Raw genomic sequence first — 22,456 nt, 5'->3', positions numbered from 1 at the left:
TTTCTGGAAGGTTGGCAGAACATATTATGGGCTGGCATCCCCTCCCTCCTTTTGTCCCTTCCCAAATTCTCCCAATTAGTCTTACAAGACATATCAGGGGATGGTATCTCTCACCTCTTTTTGACCCCTCCTAAATTCTCTGTTAGTTTTTAGCAGCAGCATAGTGTTCTGTATCATGACTTCCTGTTGTGCAGCAACTCATGCCTGGCCAACAGTTCCCTAAAATCTTCTCCTCCATCTCTGTAACTCACCAAACTACCTGACTTTGGAAAACCTCTACAAACCTCGGTTTTCTGAGTTTCCTTATCTAGTGACTCTTTATTAGTTAGTGTTAGTCGCTCAGTCGTGCCCGACTCTTTGCGACCCCATGGACTGCAGCCCACCAGGCCCCTCTGTCCATGAGATTTTCCAGGCAAGGATACTGGAGTGGGTTGCCATTTCCTTCTCCAGGGGATCTTCCCAACCCAGGGATCGAACCTGGGTCTCCTGCACTGCAGGCAGATTCTTTACCAACTGAGCTACAAGGGAAGCCCCTGACTCTTTATTAGATCTATTATAAAAGAAATCTTCCCAGTTTAACCTCTGTCTAGGAAGACATTTGGCATTTTTGATATAACCCTTAAATTTCTGGGGAACTTTAATGAGATTAAGCTTTCTTGTAGGAAACACACACTTGACCAACAGCTAGAAGTCTCATTCTAAAAATAACTTGGCACTTTTTTTTGTTGTTAACTGTATACTCTATATCCAGTCTTTTTCTCTATGAAACAACCTTATCAAAAGTGAATTTTGAATTGGATTCCTGCAGTTTTTTTTTTAATTGCAATTGAATAGACTTAAATCTATGACATATGCTCTGTTAAGAATAGTCTGAAAAGTTTTCATTAACAAATCTTAATTTTTAAGACAATTTAAATGAATTAGCTTTGTTTTTATGTTTCAACTCTAAGTTCAGAGGCACTATAAACAAATCAGACCATCTTTGTTTCTACCAGAAATAAGATATTCCTGAACTGCAAGGATAAATATTACCTTCCAAAGGAAAATTTTCTTTTTAAAAGTTTTGTGCAAATTTGAAAACAGAACATAGCTTGAAAAATTCAAATAAAAATGTTAGGACCAGGACTGAGTTTTACTTACATTTCCTGTTGATATGCAAACTTGGTGATTATTCTGGCCAAGGTATTCCCCCTCCACCACCAACTTTCATCACATATTAATCAGAAGAAATGTATTAAACTTTTAACGTACATGGCTCCTTATGAAGAAACTGAGGACTGACTACATTAAAAAAAAAAAAAAGACTTTTCTAGCTCATTTTAATTTATTGTTAATTGCATAAGGTTGAAATAACATTCTGATGATTTAGCTGAAAAGTAATAAAAATTAAGTACTAGAGTGTTAGAAAAATCTAGATTTCTCACAGATTGAGTAAATCACCTATGTTTCACTCTTTTCTGTAAAGTGAGAATAAGAGTAACTCTTATTTGAGTCAAAATGAACTGGGTTCAAATTCCTGAGCTGAGTTCCTTATGCTTATCTGTGGGGTAATTACATTCATATTGTAATATTGTGAGGATTAAGTAGTGTCTGCACCATGCATCTAGAAAGAGTAGAGAACAGAGGTTTGAGGAGAGTCCTTTTGATTTTGCTATATAATCTAATTATACAATGATTGTTCTTTTTCTTAATGTCTCTCCATTGTATCCCATTTGCCCTTTCATTAGCAAGTATCACTTTTTCTCTTAGCTTTTCAGCTTTCTTTGTTATGAGAAAGATTCAAAATTTGTTAATGCAAAGGGACTTCTCTCAAGCACTGAGTCATTGTGATGTTAAAAACAGTAACGGGAAATGCAGGAAAACGCAACCTGAATTCCAGTATGAATACCCCAGGATGTGTCATGTGTGTATATGTGTGTACATATGTTGACAAACATATAAGGAAAAAGACATCGATGTTAAAGCTACCTATGTACCTGGCATTGATTAACTGAACCAAAAATTATTGAAGCAAAAAATTAAAAAAAAAAGAAATTAGAAGAGGTTTAGTTCTTCTAAGCTAAACTGTTTTTTGTGCCCTTGAAAAGGAATCACATGTCTTACATGAAAATGGTATGTTGCTTGACTGCATTAAAATGATGAGGGTCCAGCAGATACATTATAGCTAATTAAAAAAAATTTTTTTTTATTTTATATAGCTAATTTTAATAGGTAAAGCAGACACACTTGAGTTTCTTTTTCTCACTCCCCATTCCAGGCCCCCAGGTATGCACATTACAAGATTCCCTAGAGTCAGAAGATGGAAGTGGAGAGTTTCACTACAGATTGTAGCTCTGGACATCCCCAAGAAAAAGAAAGGAAGGGAAGAAAGAGACGAGAGGGTAAGCAAAGAGGAAGGGAGGAAAAGGAACAGAAGGAGAGAAGGAATAAAGGGAGGGATTGAAAGAAAAGAACGAAAGAAAACACATAAATGAAGGAGGGAAAGAAAATAAAGAAAAAATGAGAAAGGAAGGAAGCTTCGCTGATGGGAACGAGAAAAAGGGAGTGTGAGGAGAATTGTTTTTGTCTCAGGTCCATTAGGAAGAGAAATAGAACCTTTATCAGCACAACAGAATCTCGAAGAAGCAATGTATTGTTTTCTTGAAAGCCCAGAAGCTAAGCAATTCCAAGAATGTTTGGCAAAGACCTTTTGAGAAGGGTGAGGTAGGGGACGAGTGGGGAGGACTTTCTCATACCCCTAGCCCGCAGCCCTGGCCCCATCACAGGATGTGGCAGGATTTGGGAGACTTAGAGGAAACCTTCAGGTCACTCAGGGAACTGCTCCTCTCGCTGGTCCTGCAGTAGCAAGGCGGGGTGGGGGGTGGGGGGTGAGAGCGCCCAGACGCGCGGGGCGCGGAGATGTGCGAGTGGCGAAGCTGGACCCAGCGCAGGCGGGAGCAGCCGCCCAACTCCCGGCGCGGGATCTGCTGAGAGGCCACGGTGAGTCTCTCCGGATGCGGGTCAGGAGATGCCCTGGTTCCCCGTGGCCCCCGGGGCCCCGGCCGAGGCGGGCCCGGAACCTCCCTGGAGTCCGGCCTGGGCTCTGCGCTGCCACCAGCTGCCGGGAGCCCGCGCTGCTCCGGGCGCGCCTGGGCGGACGCACCTACCCACCCGCGCTCTGCGGGACTCCCCGCCGGCCGCCGGCCCTGTGCGCTCATTGGTCGGGGATGTGTCTGCTCAGCAGCCGCCAACTTCCCCCGAATCCCACGGGTGAGTCCCGGGAGAGCGAGCGGGCACCTGGGAGCTGAGGGAGATGGGTCCAAAGGGCGTGAGATCTCCCCTGGGGCGGTGGGAGCTGTTGGGACGACAGCTGGAGGGCAGAGCTGGCCGCGGGGCGCGGCTGCCCGGGAGGTGCACGGAACCGGGTTGACGACTCAGGTCCGGCGCGATCAGAGCGCCCGCGACCCTGCGGGCGAGGGAGGCGTGCCCTGGGAAAAGCCGAAACAGACTTAAAGAGTGAGGGACCAGGGCAGAGAGGGTAACCTGGAGGAGGGCTTTGCAAGTGATGTGAGGTCGACTCTTCAGGTTCATTTCCATAGCTTTCTTGTAGCCTCTTCCTCGGAGAGTTAGGTCTGGTTACTGAGTTCAGCGGTACCAGATTGCAGCGGGGCTGATTTGGGGACTGGGCATTTGCCATTCCGCTGGACAGACAGTGTTATTGTATATTTAAAGTAAGGTTTGTTTTCATTTTGGTTTCTGTCAGATTTTCTTCCTTTTTGTAGCTCACTTTTCTATTTTTACTTTCCCTAACCTGAAGATCTTTTTATTATCCCACCTCTTCATCTTGCTTTGAACCTTAGTTTCCTCTTACATAATTTATGCTGATAGAGTGCTTAAATCTCTCGAGGGTTGGTTGGTGGGAGTGGGTGGGTAGTTCTTTAGCAGATGAAAGTTTCCTTAATCGGTCTCAACCAGTTTGTATTATTCGAACAAAAGGGTAATTGCAACTGAACTGTTCTCTTTAGCCGCTTGATCAAGCCTATTCCTCCCCAATATACGATGCAAATAGTAATTTTATTAAACTGAAAAGTAGTACCTTGATTTGCAGTGTCAGCATTTGGAAGTTGCTAATCCGCAAATCGGCTATGAAGCCATCTACCTTGCATTATTGGTGGGTTTCAGCACTTACAGAAATATTGTCCCACAGTTTCTTGCGCTCCATGCTGTGTCTTTTGTTGTATAGCTGCTATACTGCATATGGGAGTAATGTGGTTGGGACTTTGTGCTCAGAACTCCGTATATTATTAATAGATCCTGGAAATACCTTCAAGTTAATGTCTGAGCAAACAAGGAGGTGATTTCTCTAGCATATGTGCCTCCTCAGATCTGCAGCTACCCTCTAGTATATGTGCTGCCCTCTAAATATGGGACCCATTACCATCTTTTTTTGAACATAAGTATAGTTGATTTATATGTGTCAGTTTCAGGCATATAGCATAGTGGTTCAGTATTTTTGCAGATTATACTCCCCTACAGGTGGAACCTGTTTCTCTTGCTTTCTATGCCTCAGTTTCCATAATACAAACTGTAATTGCATAGATTAACCTCAGGGACTAGTAGAAAAATGTTAATGTACTGTGAAGATGAACATTGCTTGGATTTATAGACTTCTTTTTAACAAACCAGTTACCCTCTGGATTCTTTGATGATGTGATAAAAGTAATGTGTATGCTCAACTGGCATAAAAATTGCTACTTTATATTGCTTTGAAACTCAGTTTCTACCTAGGCAAAATAATCATTTTTTTCTTTTGGAGATGTTGTCTGAAGTCTGCAGTTTGTTAGGTTAGACATTCTATTTCTCTTCTCGTAGAAGTATCTACTTTTTTGCTTGAACTTGCCAACACATCTCCAATTGAGGTGAAATACTTTAAGGATGTAGATATGTTTTGGCATATCCTGCTTTATATGGGACTAAAAGTATCAGCTGTATAATTTTTATATTCTTTTGTATAATTGCCTCCTTTACCCCTCTCTAAAACGAGTTGGGTGTGATTGCATTGGGTATCTAAGTATCTGAGAGATGGTGGTAAGTTTCTTCCTGAAATTCAAGATATTGACACTTATTTTCATATAAGAAAATAGTGAATCCACTGGAATTGACTGGAAATGAATGACAAAGTTGATTAGGTGGTTAAACATGCCTGCCTCCTTTTTGCTTTGCTAAGTGCTGTTGAAAAATGTGTCTTAGGAGCAAAGATTGCAAATTTACTGGGCGTTTACAAGAGGGCAGATGGAGAGTTCAGTTCAGTTCAGTCGCTCAGTCGTGTCCGACTCTTTGCGACCCCATGAATCGCAGCACGCCAGGCCTCCCTGTCCATCACCAACTCCCAGAGTTCACTCAGACTCACGCCTATCGAGTCAGTGATGCCATCCAGCCATCTCGTCCGCTGTCATCCCCTTCTCCTGCCCCCAGTCCCTCCCAGCATCAGAGTCTTTTCCAATGAGTCAACTCTTCACATGAGGTGGCCAAAGTACTGGAGTTTCAGCTTTAGCATCATTCCTTCCAAAGAAATCCCAGGGGTTAGCATGTAGTTAAAAAATGATATTCTTTTGATGCAGGTAGAAGGACTAAACAGCCTCAGTCACGGCCTTCATTTACCCCTGTAACAATTTCTGCTGCCTTAGGTGCAGAACCATTAAGAGCTCAACTGCTTCAGTACCCCAATCTCATGGGTAAGGAGGAGAAACCTGGGAAAAGTATCCCAGAAGACAGAAAGATACACATGCCTACTAGTTTTCCTGTATAGTGGAAGCCTGGTGGCGCCAAAGAGCACCTTTAATTTAACCCCATGGCTGCCCTGGTTCCTGGCCCTAAGTTTTGCTAGAGAAACCGACGTTTCTAAGAAGGAACTAAAAAGAGAAGTGGGTCATAATGTATCAGAGAATGTTTCTCTAAATTGTCTTCTGAACTATTATTAGAGAAGGGAGAGAAATATTCAGGAAAGGGAAATACTCAAGTAAATGTGATTAATATTAAGATGTTTTTGAAGTCAGTCTTGAATTCATCTGGGAGAAGTGGGAAAATTATTCTTTTTATTGTTTATCTTTCTGTACAGCATACAAGTGTTCACTTTGTCGCCCATTTTCTTTCCCCACCTACCTCCCCTGTTAAAACTCCAAGGACTACTATCAGTGCAATTCCATATCGTAACCCAAGAAAGAGGCTGTGAGATGAAGCCTCATGTTATGGTAACATGAGTTACATAACCATTAAGACATTTTAACATTCAGGTACATTACATTCCGTTTTTATTGAGTAGACCCGGTTTTCATGGTCTAATAAAATATTTTTATTTGATAGTCTGTCCTTGGTTATAGCCTCATGTAATCAAGGGGACAGCATACTTAAAAATATGTATCCAGAAATTTCAAGTCCAGTTGTGGTTCACTTAGTAATAACTCACTAGGCATATTAAATTCCTAGTTATCTGCTGGATCATCCAGGCCTTCCTTTAAACATAGAATCCTTATCTACTTTATCCTGTGCCTCAGTTTCCACAAAACACAGAAGATTACAAAGATTTCTAACAGTAAGAGCATCTCTGAGCAGTCATTTCATCTGGGAACTAAATTATATGCTTAATTTGCATCAGGCTATAAACAGTTAATCTGTTAGTTTACGATCCTTTTTTCTACAATCAGCCAGGAAAATTGAAGTTGTCTGTTCTAAGCTTTGGTAAATGGCTGATAAAGAGTCACTAGGCCTCTAAAAGAAACATAATGAAATTTAATATTTAGGCTTATATCCCTTTAATTTTACCCCCTGGACTTCTGCAATAAGGTTTATTTTATTTTATTTTTTTTTTTGCAATAAGGTTTAAAGTAGCTATCTTTCTATGATGATTCAATTTTATTTCAAAATGTATTCTTTGTAATTGTGTTCTTTGAAATGTATTCATTGTAAATGTATTCTTAGTTGTGTAGCTCTGGGCAAGTTACCTGGTTTTTCTTTGCCCCACTTTCCTAAGGTATAGAACTGGAATATTAAAATCCAACTCACAAAGATTCAGAGAATAAGCACATGCAAAGCACTAAGAACTATGAATGACACAGGGGAAGTAATAAATGTCACCTATTATTAGTAGAAGTATTAATATTAGTAATTTAAAAACAAGTTAAATAAGTATCTTGTTATCTTGACCTGCAAAGTTGAATTTTTTTTAATCATATTTTTTCCTTCTTTAGTTGCACAAGGAAGCTGTGATTGTGGTTAATATCTCTCATCCCAGGTTGTAAACCATGACTTTTGGTCCAGTGAATGACCATCTCCAAGACGGTCTAACTAGTTAATAGATACTCATGTTAGCAGTTGTAATTTGGAACTGTAAAAATAAAAGACTTTTTAAGACTGAAAAAAAACTACCACATATGTTTGTTCATTTTTGTTTTTATCTTTATTCACATTTCAAATTATTATTTAGTCAAAACCACAAAGTATTAGATGTTGATTTCCAAGCTTGTAAAAGAAGACAGTGGAACAAGATATAAAATTCACCTTTGATGTTGTCCAAAGTTCAGAAGGGTGAGTTTAAAAATTTCCTTAATGGTACAGAAGTTACTTGCTTATGAACCGCTGAAAAAATTCTATGTGAGTATTTAAGCAACTTTCCTTGTCTAATTTTGCTTGGATCTTTAGTGATATGTCAAAAAACCCGAAAGATTGTGGCCAGGATCTGTCTAATTTATATGACTATATACTCCTTGCTTTCAGAATCAAAATTTTGACTTTCAGCAAAAAAACTTCTATTTCTAATTTTATACTGAGTTAGCCTTTTACTGAAGAAAGCAATGGCAACCCACTCCATTACTCTTGCCTGGAGAATCCCATGGACGGAGGAGCCTAGTGGGCTGCAGTCCATGGGGTCGCTAAGAGTCTGACACGACTGAGTGACTTCACTTTCACTCTTCACTTTCATGCATTGGAGAAGGAAATGGCAACCCACTCCAGTGTTCTTGGCTGGAGAATCCCAGGGACAGCGGAGCCTGGAGGGCTGCCGTCTATGGGGTCACACAGAGTCAGACACGACTGAAGTGACTTAGCAGCAGCAGCAGCCTTTTACTTTTATTCAGCCACGTTAGGCATTTAGAAAATTGTGTATAGATCTCTTCGTTTTATCTATTTATTTGTTATGACTAGTTTTTAAAAATTAAGAAACAGTTTTTTGCAGATTTTAGGTAATGGGCAGATCAGAAAGTCAGATGGATATAACTGATATCAACACACCAAAGCCAAAGAAGAAACAGAGATGGACCCCATTGGAGATCAGCCTCTCCGTCCTCGTCCTGCTGCTCACCATCATTGCAGTGACAATGATAGCTCTCTATGCAACCTATGATGGTGAGTTATTCCCACACTCATGCCCACAAACATGCAGAAGAGAGTGAAGTCTTTATCCTAGACTTTCCCCATCTATTAAACAATAGGTTAAGGAGAGAGACACTTAAAGACTGTGTGATATAAAGATTCATTTATAAAATGTAATATCAATATGCCAGAGCAATTAACTTTGACTAAAGTACAATGTTTTTTTATGCTTGAACTAAGTTATTAATTGCCAAGTATAGTTAGTGCACTCATACTTATTTTATGAAGATTCTAATGTATAATTTTACATGATGACAATGTTCACAATTTTAAAACCAACTTCATTTGGTCAACTTTTGTTGTGTCATTGAAATTCTAAACAGCTTTACGAGAATTTAAGAGGTCTAATTTGAGTCTTAAAAGTTTTTCACAAATGGGAAAAAAAATGGTATGGTTATCAGACTAAAACAACTGATATTTCAATTTAATAGTACTAAGGGCTTAGGGGACAGAGATGATATAAGAAATACATTCTCTTCATTTAAAAATGTAGGATTTGCTTATTTTATTCCTCTTTATTTTCTTCTAACTTCTGTCAGTGGTATATAATACTTGGGGTTTAATTCTTGCTCTAAGGAATTGATTATTTAATTGATAGTTTATAAAAGAAGAAAAGGTAGGGAGAAAATAGAAAACATGTATTGCAAGTATTTATGCATATATCTTCCTTTTTCTAGATGGTATTTGCAAGTCATCAGAGTGCATAAAATCAGGTAAGAATATGGTTTTTAAATTGAATAGTTTTATAATTATTGTATAAATATATAAAAATCAAATGCTAATATATCTCTATATTTGGGTATATTTTTATTTATTATAAATCACTAATTTATAGTCAAAGAAAATAAAAATACATTTAAGTAGTAGATAGTTAATTTATTCATTCTAAAAAGGAATTCACTCATTTGAACCCCAGAGTATATGGTAGGGTAGAGATGGAGAACTGTGTCTCTAGCTTTATGAAGCTTGCCTTATAATTGGAGAAAGAAAATCAGCACATTGAAATGGCACACGTCGTATCATTTAGTTTTAAATTTCTCAATGCAGATCATAAGCAAGGTAGAGAAACTGAGATTTGGGAGGGGTCTTAAAGCAGGGCTGGGATGTGGAAGTGGAAGTACAGAAGAGAAAATTCTAAACTAGGAGAAAAGACAGGAATAAATCATGTAGAAAAGCAGTGAAAGTATAGACTTGATAGATAAAAGTTACAGAGAGCATTGAAAATTCATGTTTAGCCCTGATTTTGTAGTAGGAGTGGAAAGGATATTTTCCTAAACAGATCACTCAATAAGGCAATAGTTGGAAGGTGATTCTGGGAATGCTAGGGTAGGTGGACTGAGTGAGAAGCTAGGGAGAGTAGGCAGGTAGGGGCTGCTTCTGTAACTCAGATGTGAACTGAGGAGGGCTACCTACGGTGGGATGAAAAAGCAATGAAACAATTGGATGGCTCAATAGCACTGACTTGCTAAAGGAAGGATATGAATAATTTGAACATGACACCAAGTATGAAACCTCAAGGGACTTGGGCGACTGTGGCAGTTCACACAGAAACAACGAAGTTAGGTAAGTTTGTTTTCGGGGGCGGTGTGATTAATGTGGATTTAGATGTGTTGGGTCTAAGTCAGGGGTAATATCGAAGTGAAGATCGACAGTAAGACAGTAAAGATGCAGTGGATTTAGGGTCTGTCAGCCAAGAGGGGATGGTTGAAGCCTTGGGAATCGCTGAGTTCTTAAAAGGAGAAGTATAAGGTTGAAATTAAGAGGACATCAAGAATTAGAGTAGAAGGAGAAGAAAAATCAGCAAAGGGAACAGAGAAGTATATGATGCTTTTAGACGTCATATCAATTAGAGTGTGGTGAAAAAAAGAACATTTTGACAAAGAGAAGAAAGGTGGTAGCAGATATGTGAACACCTTGGAGATGGACATAATATATATGCCCTTTAGCAAGAGGTTCTAAACTTCCTTTCTAGTGTCTACATTTCTTCTAAGAAATAACCTGTCACAAATTAAACGTTTTCTGTTGGACTGTCTTATGTGGTTTTTTGTTATTTACTGATTTGTGCAGAATAATGATAGGAAAACTATGGGATTATAGGTTGTAGTCTAATGTCCTGAGTGTATATGTGCTCTTTTTGCCTACCCTTCCCCAACCACTGGATCTTAAGGGCACTAGCCATATAGACATTTTGGGACATGATGTGGGTAGCTTAAGGGCAACCTGATTAGGATACCAGCCATTTGCTCCTCAGCATAACAACACATACTTTCCCATCCAAAGGCCTTCCCAGAAACCAAAGTTTCCTTATTCCTCAGGGGAATGGCTACACAGGTCCCTTGGCTGGGTGGTGTCCAGGGTCTCTGTGCTAAAGCTGGTAATGCTCAAGTTGTTTGTCTGAATTACTGTTTGCCCTCTCCCTGGGTCCCATCCCTCCTTTCTCTCTACCAGTTCCCTATGATATGCTCATGCTGTTCAGTTTTGAAAAAACCCCACTTACGTGTTGACTTCTAATTATCTCTGTTTTTCAATACACTTGACAGACCTATTAAGTCTCTTAATCTGTAGATTCTCTCAGGCACTCTTTTTTTCCCTCTCACTTTTTTTTCTTGGATTTTATTTTTGAAGAAACTAGATCCTTTGATTCCTAGGATTTGTAGGATCACCTACAATCTAGGTGATTGTACCCTAGAGATCTGAGCAGGTTTCTTCAGTGATACCCACCCAATGAGCAATGTGACATTTGGAATCTGAAATCTTACATGTGACTTAATGTTTGGGGGTAAGGCTCTGGCTCTTTTTGATAGTGGCTGCCAGGCTTAACTCATTAAAATGTATTTAAACTGGATCCTTTAATTGTAGCTTAGAAATCATACCAAATGTAAAAAATACCTCACAGAACTGTATCTTGGCAGAGAAATGTATACAGTAGGAATAACTTCAGTGATAAACAAGATTGCTGAATAGCTGTATGTTTTTCTTCATTCTGCTTTGTTGATTCACAAGCTGTTAAGAATACGTTTGTATTCCTAGTTACTGTTCCTCCCTGGGGGAAGAATGGTGAAACTTACACTTATGGATAGAGTTTTCATGCTCTACTTACACATACACACACACACACACACACACACACACAGTCCTCTACTGGTTAGAAAATATTTTCTGTGTCAGAAAATACAACTGTCAGTTTTGGAAGTTTCTGTAGATTAAGAAAACTCTGGGGGAAATTTTGGAAAGAAAAAAAAAGTGAGAAAGTGAAAGAGGGGAATGGATGGAAAAGAAAAGAAAGATGGAGAAAAGGATGTTGAAAAAAATATAAAGTCTCCCACCAGCAATTCTATAGATTACTTTAAAAGGTTCAGTTCAGATCAGTTCAGTTCAGTCGATCAGTGGTGTCCAATTCTTTGCAACCCCATGAATCACAGCATGCCAGACCTCCCTGTCCATCACCAACTCCCGGAGTTCACTCAAACTCACGTCCATTGACTCGGTGATGCCATCCAGCCATCTCATCCTCTGTCTTCCCCTTCTCTTCCTGCCCCCAATCCTCCCAGCATCAGGGTCTTTTCCAGTGAGTCAACACTTCATATGAGGCGGCCAAAGTACTGGAGTTTCAGCTTTAGCATCATTCCTTCCAAAGAACACCCAGGGCTGATCTCCTTTAGAATGGACTGGTTGGATCTCCTTGCAGTCCAAGGGACTCTCAAGAGTCTTCTCCAACACCACAGTTCAAAAGCATCAATTCTTCAGCACTCAGCTTTCTTTACAGTCCAACTCTCACATCCATACATGACCACTGGAAAAACCATGCTGCTGCTGCTGCTGCTAAGTCGCTTCAGTCGTGTCCAACTCCATGCGACCCCATACATGGCAGCCCACCAGGCTCCCCTGTCCCTGGGATTCTCCAGGCAAGAACACTGGAGTGGGTTGCCATTTCCTTCTCCAATACATGAAAATGAAAAGTCAAAGTGAAGTTGCTCAGTCGTGTCTGACTCTTCGCGACCCCATGGACTGCAGCCCACCAGGCTCCTCCATCCATGGGATTTTCCAGGCAAGAGTACTGGAGTGGGGTGCCTTCGCCTAAACGGACCTTTGTTGGCAAAGTAATGTCTCTGCTTTTCAATATGCTACCTAGGTTGGTCATAACTTTCCTTCCAAGATGTAAGTGTCTTAATTTCATGGCTGCAGTCACTATCTGCAGTTGGGAAGATTCAAATCTGAGCACAGAAATTGTTGAGCATTGGAACGTTTAGGTATTGATACCCATGGTGTTTATTTTAAGTAAAAGTTGGTTGTAGCTTAAATCTTTCTCCCCGTGGAAGGGAAAGTCATGGCAAGTATACTTCTCTCTTTGATCCTATGAAGTCAAGGGATGGAGGTCAAGCCATACTAAGGCAAAAATAAAATATTACAGAAGGCTGTGGGTCATCTTGAAATTTAGTGGTTGTTCTTTAAACCTCTATAAATTTAAATATTGGTTTGGCCAATATTAAATATTGGTTTGGCCAAAAGTTAGTTCAGGGTTTCCATAAGCTGTTATAGAAAAACCTGAAAAACTTTTTAGCCAACCCAGTATTTATAATATACACAAAAATTATGTTTATAATACACACTTTAACTTGCTTGTGTAAAAACTGCATCACTATCAAAGATTCAGTTCAGTTCAGTCGCTCAGTCGTGTCCAACTCTTTGCGACCCCATGAATCGCAGCACGCCAGGCCTCCCTGTCCATCACAAACTCCCAGAGTTCACGAAAACTCATGTCCATCGAGTCGGTGATGCCATCCAGCCATCTCATCCTCTGTTGTCCCCTTTTCCTCCTGCCCCCAATCCCTCCCAACATCAGAGTCTTTTCCAATGAGTCAACTCTTCACATGAGGTGGCCAAAGTACTGGAGTTTCAGCGTTAGCATCATTCCTTCCAAAGAAATCCCAGGGCTGATCTCCTTCAGAATGGACTGGTTGGATCTACTTGCAGTCCAAGGGATTCTCAAGAGTCTTCTCCAACACCACAGTTCAAAAGCATCAATTCTTCGGCACTCAGCTTTCTTCACAGTCCAACTCTCACATCCATACATGACCACAGGAAAAGCCAGAGCCTTACACCACACCTAAAATGAAACAATTACTATTTAACAAGTTATGTCAGTGTTCAAAACCCTACTCTTAAAGTCTGAGTAATATTATTTACCATACAAGGTTGTAAAAAACATGGAGTTACAGAGCCTGAATGTGATTTCTCAAATGTCTCTGTAAATCTATATCTTGAAACTGGCTTCCATTGCACTGAAAACTTACTGAGATGTCAAAGAATCATGAACTTTAAATCAAGGTTTTCCAGTTTCATCACTGTTGACATTTTGGGCTGGATCATTCTTTACTGTGTGGAGAGGACTGTCCTGTGAACAGTAGGATGTTTAATAGCATCCCTGGCTTCTACCACTAGGTGACTAGCAGCATCATTTCCCAATTGTGACAATCAAAAAATGTCTCCAGACATTGCTAGAAGTCTCCTTGGGGCAGCAGAATCATCTCCAGTTGAGTACCACTGGCTTAAATAATCTCAGGAGATCATCTAATGCTTTCTCTTTGTACTAGGCAGAATAATGCTTCCCTAGAGAGGTCCACTTCCTATCCTTGGATCCTGTGAATGTGTTACCTTATAAGGCAAAGGATACTTTGCAGATGTGATTATTAAGTTAAGGATAACTCAGGGAGATTATCCTGAGTTATCTGGATGGTCTTATGTGATCACAGGAGTTCTTATTGGGTTGGCTAGAATGTCCACTCAGGTACCATTTATAGAAAACCCCAAATGAAACTTTTGGCCAACCCAGTATAAGGAGAAGGGAGCAGGAGGGTCAGAATCAGAGAGGAAGATGTGAGAACTGAAGCAGAGGAAGCCAAGATTGGAGTAATACAGCCATAAGCCAGAGAAAGTGTGTGGCCTCTAGAAGCTGAAAAGGGAAAGGTATGGTTCTTTCTAGCGTATCCAGAAGGAATGTATCCCTGTTGACCTCCAGAGCCGTAAGATAATGCATTTCTGTTGAGTCACTGCATTTGTGACAGTTTGTTGTAGCAGCAATAGGGAACTAGTAATATACCCTTCTATAGTTTCTTTATTTGAGGCCTGTCTTTGAAGAGTTAAACATGCATACACAGTGTCTCTTGCTAAACTAGTCTTTTATTACTAAATTGTGTGTAACATATAAAAATAAGGAAGAAATGTTAAAAAGATTAACAGAGAGGTATAATACAGGAGAATAATAATCGAATCTAATAAAGTAAAAATAGGAGATAATAAAATAGAATAATAATAGCTAACACTTATTGACTGTTTGTGTGTCTGACCCAGTTGCAGGCAGTTTACATTTGATTCTTACAGTGACCTTGTGAATTAGGTACCGTTATACATTCTTTTAGGAGAAGGTGATGGCACCCCACTCCAGTACTCTTGCCTGGAAAATCCCATGGATGGAGGAGCCTGGTAGGCTGCAGTCTGTGGGGTTGCAAAGAGTCAGACACGACTGAGCGACTTCACTTTCACTTTTCACTTTCATGCATTGGAGAAGGAAATGGCAACCCACTCCAGTGTTCTTGCCTGGAGAATCCCAGGGATGGGGGAGCCTAGTGGGCTGCCGTCTATGGGGTCGCACAGAGTTGGACACGACTGAAGTGACTTAGCAGCAGCAGCAGCAGCATACATTCTTTTTACAGATGAACAAACTTGAGCTAGCATTGCACTCCAGGCAGCTTGGCTCTAGAGCCTGTATTCATGACCACTTCTCCATGTTGCCTTAAAGAAAATTAGGCATCTGTCAAACTTCTAATGCTCTATACTTGTACATATAGTATTTGAAAGCAAATTGCCTCCCCTCGTGCTAGAACTTGGAATTAAAGGACATAAATGACTCTCAGAGACCTGAAATAATTAAATCCAAACTGAGAAGGAGAAGAATGAATATCTCTTTGACCAAGAACCAAGCTACTTTACTGAGAACAGTAAGCAACTTTATCAGTGACTTTAGTACATCAAACTCAACTTGGAATTGAGGCGTTTATAGAAGCAAACATTAGTGGTGTGGTCCTCAACTCTCCAGGGGATAGAGAAACCAAGTTCAGATACATGATCAGTCCAGTTCTCAAGACAGCAGGAATACCCGTACAGGTGTGCAGGTTGTACACTGCACAATTGTGGCAGTCCTGAGAGATTTATGGAGCACCAGGATCTGGATGAACCTCTCAGAACTATCCATTTTCTTTACTTTAATTCTCTACTTACCAAGCAAACTTTTGATAAGTATTAAATATTAATACAGGAAAGGAGGCATTCTATTCATTTGATAGATATATTCAGCTTGGTGAGATAATGTATTCCTATTCTGATATATAATCACTTTTGTGTGGCTGAAGCTATAATCTTTGAAGTAAATGAACCTTCCAAATATCTGATCGTTTCTGCAAGGCCAGATCCTGGTAGTAACCTCAGTGAAGCATCTTGTTAGCAACTGGCCTTTTCCTGACAACAGCAGGGAATATCTGCATTGATATGGGTCGTGGTCCCTCCTTGTCTGCTGACACCCGAGACCTCCAAGAAGAAAAATGACCAACTAGATAAGTACACTGAAGACTGCAGACTGACTCATGAGAGCTGCCAGCCATGTAATGGCCTTTCAGAGTGGATGAGGCGATTTCATTATGTAATTAAGCTTGAAAAAAATCCTTCAGGCAATAAGAACACAGCAGGTATCTTAGTGGGAAGACTGCTGAAGCATAGCTTTGTTAATTTAAATGTGGCATGTGGCAATTTGCTTTGGGCTTCCCTGACACCATTCTCCTGACAATTGTGTAAAAATACTAGCTTCAAAAATTCTCCAGTCTAAATTAGCATTTGTCAGTCAGATCCTTTCCAAGAAAGGGAGTCAATTATGTGATAGGTACACTCATATATAACATATCTTTCTTACGTTCTAGGTAGATTTTAAGCAGTCATGCACCGTCTCTTTTTAGTACATGGTCAAGGTATGGAAAACATAGATAAATTGGATTCAGTGGCTAAAGGGAAAAAAATTGGCAATGTCTGATAAGTTCATTTGGTATCTTAAGGTTTATTTTACTAAAAAGGCAAAACTATAGGGGCAGAAAGTGGAATAGCTATTGCCTACAGGCTGAGATTGGAACAAGGATTCCCACAAATGGACATAAGGAAACATTCTGGGGTGATGGAATGTTTCTAGAGTTGGATTGTGGTGATCATTGTACAAATATGTAGATGTATTAAAAGTCACTGGGTGAATTTTATGGTATATGATTTAAAAGCAGCAAAATCACCGTTATCCCTTTTTTCCATCTCTCCAGTGTCCATTTATAAGTAGTTATCTTCTGTTTTGATCTTATACTTGGAATCGTTAGTAAATGTTGAGTCCATTGATTCCCATATCCACAATTCAAAGCAATTATGTGTCATTTTCTATGCCTACCAAATCACTAAATAATTTAAGCTTCTCAATTTGAGTGAGTACCTATTATCTGATTACATTAACATTATATTGATGAAAAGTCTATGGAAATAGTAAGTCAACTAAGAAGTTAAAATTATTTCAGAATTGGACATGGGAAGCATTGTTTGCATATGTTCGAGTTGCATTTTCAGAGGAAGTCCGGGATATATGTGGTATGGTAGGCCAGGTAGATCAACCACCTCTTAATCAAAGGCAGGATACAGGGTCTACCACAGAGTGGTTCTTGGGGATAATCGTGCTCCTGGGAAAAGGTGTTGGTTTTTCCCGAGAGTTCTGTGAATTGTTTCCCTTTTCATCCTGACTACTAATATGTCAAGAGATTTGTCTTTAACCTCTAATGATAGGACCTCTTTGTATACAGTTGATTCATTAGCATTATCCCTGCCCTCCTTTTTCTTTCTCAGCTGATGTATATGATTTTATTTTATATATCCCTGTAAGGCCACTTTGAATTCTTTTATGAACCACATAGGTTAATAATTAGATGACTAGAATATAGAGAACTTCCAGTAATAGATATGTGCATGAGAAAGACTGTTAAAGGGTAAACTTTATTTCAAAGAGATGTGTTATGAATAATTAAGGCAAAATCTTTTGAAAGATTATGGCTTCTTTTTCCACAAAGCCAGCAGCACCAAAGAACTGAGATGTAAGTCTGGGCCACATCCTGTGTTGCTAGTATGTGATCTTAATTATGTCAGTTTAGCTCTCTGCATTCCATTTTCCTTATCTACAAAATTGAAATTAAAAGTGTCTCATTTTACAGGGAAACAGCAAAGACTAATGACAGCCCATTTCATTTTATGCATTCTTCAAGGAGATACACCACAGGTATAATGCACAGATGTATTCCATTTAATATGTTCTTTCATGAAAGTTGCAGATGCACTATTTAAGGCTGAGTTTTGAAGGGTAAAAATCTATTTATTGAGAATCAAAAGGCAGTCAATGTATTTTTTTTAAGTGGAAGGTGTATCTAAAAAAGAGAGAGGGTAGGGGCTGGAGGGGGAGAGAGAGAGAAAGTAGTATATTTTAGATACTCAGGTAAAAATGTGTCATCTCTTATTAACATTTTCCTTGACTACTGTGCTCTGTCTTAGCACAAGGAGTGACAGTTCAGCCTGCAAATCAGGTAAAACGAGCAAAATTAGTAATGGGCACTTGCATCCATGTTTCCTGTAAAGCAAACCACATTTTTGGGTGTGTGTGAAATCAGTCAGGCACACTTTGATTTGAACACATAGCTCTTCTGTGCTCACCCTTGCAGACACTCACTGTTATCCCTTCCCTCCCCAGGGATTAAACTCTAAAAGTAAAGAAGCCAGAGGGCTACAGTAAGAGGAGAATAACTAGATTCTTGTTATTCACAGTGTGGTCCACATACTAGCAGCATCAGCATTAGCTGGGAACTTGCAAAAATGCAAATTCTCAGATCCCAACTCAGACCTGTTGAATCTGCAACTGCATTTTTAGTCAAATTGCCAGGAGAGGACACTGCACAGTAAGGATTGAGAAGCACTGAGCAATAGTGATTCTCAACTATGGCTGCTTATTACGATAATTGGGGAAACTTTTAAAATATACCCATGCCAGCCTCTCTCTTTTCCCTGACACACAAAGTTCCCAGTCCTTCAGCAGAGTGGTTTCTGCTGAGTGTTGGCAGAAAAGGAATTTAAGTAAATAAAGTGACATTAAGGTATATAGAAATTCCCTAGGCATTTGCATTTTTACAAGAAGTTATATGTAACCAACTGATTGCTTTAAAAGGTGCAATTTTGGACAGTGCTACTCAGTGAAAACTAAGTCAGAGCTGAGGGACACTGGGCCTGTTTTTTTTTTTTTTTTTTTAACTAATTATAATGGAGAAGCTGAACCTGATTGTTCCTTTGAATTTCCTAGTATAATATAGGCACAGATATTTCCATAGAGACTTCAGAACAACATCTTTCCTCATCTATTCCTCTCTTCATTCATTTATAGTTCCCCAAAACATTAATTGAACACTTTCTAAATATTAAGCACTTTTCTAGACACTGGGAGTTTGAACTTAGATATACCCTGCCCTCAGGAAAGTGACAGTCTGTTCAGCATGACAGACCAATAAACAAAGTTACCATGTGGTTTGGGTAAGTGCTAGGGCAGAGAGAAGCAGTGTGCCTCAGGCGCTCTGAGAACAGAGCACCTAAAACCAAATCAATCCTTACATAGCTTGGCAGCTAGAGTGATTGTAACAGGGCCAGGAAAGCATTTGCAAGAGGAAACATTGCCTGCTGGTTCAGAAGGCCAGGCAGGGGTTGGCAGGCCAGTGGAGCAGAGGGCAGCATGTGCACAGGCTGGATGCAATACGCCTGGGAAACCTGGGTAAGTGTAGGGTCTGCAAAGAGTTCATGATGACTGGAGTGTAATGTGGAATGCACTGGGTTGTAATTCCTCTTCAAGTCTATAGAAAATGCATAAGTATGTTCTAGGGAGCATCTAAAGGATTTAAGCAGAGGTATGGCATTGTCAGGCTTGCCTGCTAGCTCACGCCAACCTGGTGAAGCGGAGACAGAGCTTTACCCATACAAGGGAATACTATTTCTGTGTCCTGGGTATGAGGGAGAGCTTAGCAAGATCAAAGAACTAGAATAATGACTATAAGGCTAAGTCATAGGTGACGTGTGTGTGGATGTGAGAGTAGGGGTGATAAGGGTATGTCAGCATTGGCACAGGATTTTGTAGTCCATGGTAAATTCCATGGTAAAGTGTTTGAACCTTCTACCAATACCAGTGAAAAGTTATGGAATGAAGTTTTCAGTGAAGATCAGAATTGTTGAGAAGGTTCATTGACTGTAACTAAAGAAGGGCTGTGGGCAGGGAATTAGTCTACTACCCCTTAACCATAACCCTAATGGTTGCCTGGATTTGATGGTAACAGAGTGGAGAGAATAGATGGACTTGAGAGCTCTTTAGGAGTAAATATAGGCATAAAGTAAATATGTGAGGTTGTGAAAAAGAAGTGAGTAAAATGTAACTGACGTTTCTGGCTTGGGAAACTGGGTGATAAGTGTTGCCAGTCACTCAGCCAGGGGACACGGGAAGAAATTAGAGAGTATGTTAAAAGCTAGAGTCTGATCATTGGAGTTAAATGCAGCTGAGAAGTTGATAAGATAGAAATGAAACTATGAAGAGGTTGGGATTTCCCTGGTGGTCCAGTGGTTAAGACTTTGCCTTCCAATGCAGGGGGTGTGGGTTTGATCCCTGATCTGAGAGCTAAGATCCTTCATGCCTCATGGCCAAAAAGCCAAAATATAAAGCAGAAGCAAAATGTAACAAATTCAATAAAGACTTTAAAGAATGGTCCACATTAAAAAAAAAATGTTTTTTAATGAAGGAAGAGATTGAAGATTCCATTGGAAGATGGGAAAAATGATGGATCTTGTTCCTGGGGACATAAGAGAGGATACATTCAGAGAAAAGACAGCAGGGCTACTATTAAACAGGGGAGGAACCCCTCTTCCTCTCTTACCAGGCGGAAAGTGGTAATGATAGTGTGAGTGCTAGTATGGTTAGAGGCTGGCAAGGATGGGAACCTGTGTGACACATCACCCAGTTACTTCAGTTTTCTCTTTGTAAGAGAAATTACGGGTTTTGAAGGCTGGAAAGGGCCAGTGTGTGGAGTTGAAAGGAAAGACTAACCAGGCCCGTGTAGAAAGGCTTTGCACAGAATTAATGGCCCTGTTGAAGTTTTCTTATTTGAAATGGCATTAAACTAAGCAGTTACAGGGTTTTCCCAGCATCACAGATAATGTCTTCCACAGATATTTACTGAACATTGTTCCAGTTGCTGCAGATGTAGAAGTAAACAACACAAAGTCCCTGCTCAAAATGAGCATGCAGTAAAAAGGGAGACTGATAATAAAGAAGTCAATTGATAATTCTATACAAATATTCTGAACTATCTTAACCTAAAGTTGGAAGGGAAAAGGTAGGTGGCAGGGAGCATTCAGGGTGGGCTCATTTGCAAGGGGAAGGGAATAAATTCTCTGGTGAGATGACAGTTTAAATGATGGCACCATAGGATGTAGCCTAATAGAAGGTAAAGGAAAAGCCAAGAAAGAGCAGAGTAGACCTGAAGTAAGAATTCTCAGCAAAGTAAAAGAGCCGGTGCAGAGGGACTAAAGAAGTGAAAAAGCTTCTGAGGATGGGAAGGCTGATGTGTAGATGACGCAAGTAAAAGATGTCAAAGGTAACTATTCCATATGATAACAACAGAACATCACCCTGAAAACGCAGATATGAATGCGGAATGGAGGTGAAGGTCCTGAGACTTTGTAAGGTTAAGAAATTCTTAAGTTAGATAGTAGCAGCAATTGTCCACGTAGTCCCTCATGTTATCTGGGAACATGGTAGAACATTTGTGGCAGGGAAGACTGAGCGAGATGTCGAGTCTTTAATACAGATGAATGTCTAGGAATTTAGTAGACAACAGAGATAAAGCAGATGAAGTGGGGGTGGTCAGCTGGCAGAAGCCTAAATAAACCCAGTAGAGAGGAATGATCTGAAGCTTTGTAGAGTGACGGTAGGAGGCTGGTTTTGTTTTTCAGTGTGTGGAGTGCTGACGGAGAGAGAGCTTCAAGGAAAAGGGCCTCCCTTAAATCAGAGAGCTGGGGGAGTGTCCTGTGAGTAGGCTGTGTGTGTGTTAGTCATTCAGTCATGTCCAATTCTTTGTGACCCCATGGACTGTAGCCCACCAGGCTCCTCTGTCCATGGATTTCTTCAGGCAAGAATACTGGAATGGGTTGCCTTTTACTCCTCCAGAGGATCTTCCGGGTCTCTTGCATCGTGTGCAGATTCTTTACCACTTGTGAGTAAGCTTAGGGATTAATAAATCATGCCTTCTTGTCCAAGATAATTCTAGAAATGCTCTTCTGATCATGCTTCCTCACACAACCCAAAATGCTTTCTTTCACTCTCTAAAGGCAGACTTGCAGGAGATACCCTTCTGAATGGAGGTAAATGTTTGCTGATAGGAATCAGATTCTAGAATCATAGTATGGGCCACCTGATCTAGAAGTTAGCACTGCCAGACATAGTAGCAATGATTATAATGTTTTATTAAAATAAGTATGGGAAAATATTTCATGAAAGGTATCTTTCCAAACCCTTCTCTATACCCTGCCTTACTGTGAAGAAATTATTTACATATCATTTCCAGGTAAAGTTTGGGAACAGTTGTTCAGTTTCTCATTAGATGTGGACATTTTTGTTTTTGTTTTCAGAGATGAAATAAAATGTATCATTTGTACTTTGGAAATTAACCCACTCTCGTTAGGGTTTTCGACTTCTATGTGTCACCAGTTATTGTATCACCCCAGTGGGTCCGCAGCAGTGGGTAAGAGGAGATGCTGGAGGGCCACCCGTCCAGCATGTTGTGTGGGAACTCCATTTGATGGAATTAGAATTAGTCATGAATTCGTTTTTTTTTTTTTTTATCAGCCCAGATGAAAACTCAAAGTGAACCAGTGAGTTCTTAAAGCAAAATGTTTGTTT

The 22,456-nt window shown here is 40.0% G+C and overlaps 1 protein-coding gene across 4 annotated transcripts in view; it reads left to right on the top strand.

The window, feature by feature from the left end:
• The first annotated feature begins 2,806 nt into the window (after positions 1-2,806).
• MME (membrane metalloendopeptidase) overlaps positions 2,807-22,456 on the top strand; it is a 116,112-nt gene continuing 96,462 nt past the window's right edge. The window contains exons 1-3 of one of the 4 annotated variants that reach the window (XM_070374443.1): positions 2,807-2,979; positions 8,217-8,379; positions 9,084-9,119. In XM_070374443.1, the coding sequence (XP_070230544.1) occupies positions 8,220-8,379; positions 9,084-9,119 (196 nt within the window). In that variant the 5' untranslated portion in view covers positions 2,807-2,979; positions 8,217-8,219. Of the gene's footprint in view, positions 2,980-3,095; positions 3,250-3,476; positions 3,711-8,209; positions 8,380-9,083; positions 9,120-22,456 lie in introns of those variants that run through there. The other 3 variants (XM_005896718.3, XM_070374433.1, XM_005896716.2) reach the window with 3 other exon arrangements.

The sequence above is a fragment of the Bos mutus genome, chromosome 1 (genome assembly GCF_027580195.1).
Source record: "Bos mutus isolate GX-2022 chromosome 1, NWIPB_WYAK_1.1, whole genome shotgun sequence".
Taxonomy (NCBI): Eukaryota; Metazoa; Chordata; class Mammalia; order Artiodactyla; family Bovidae; genus Bos; species Bos mutus.
This window is presented reverse-complemented; position numbering and strand designations above follow the sequence as displayed.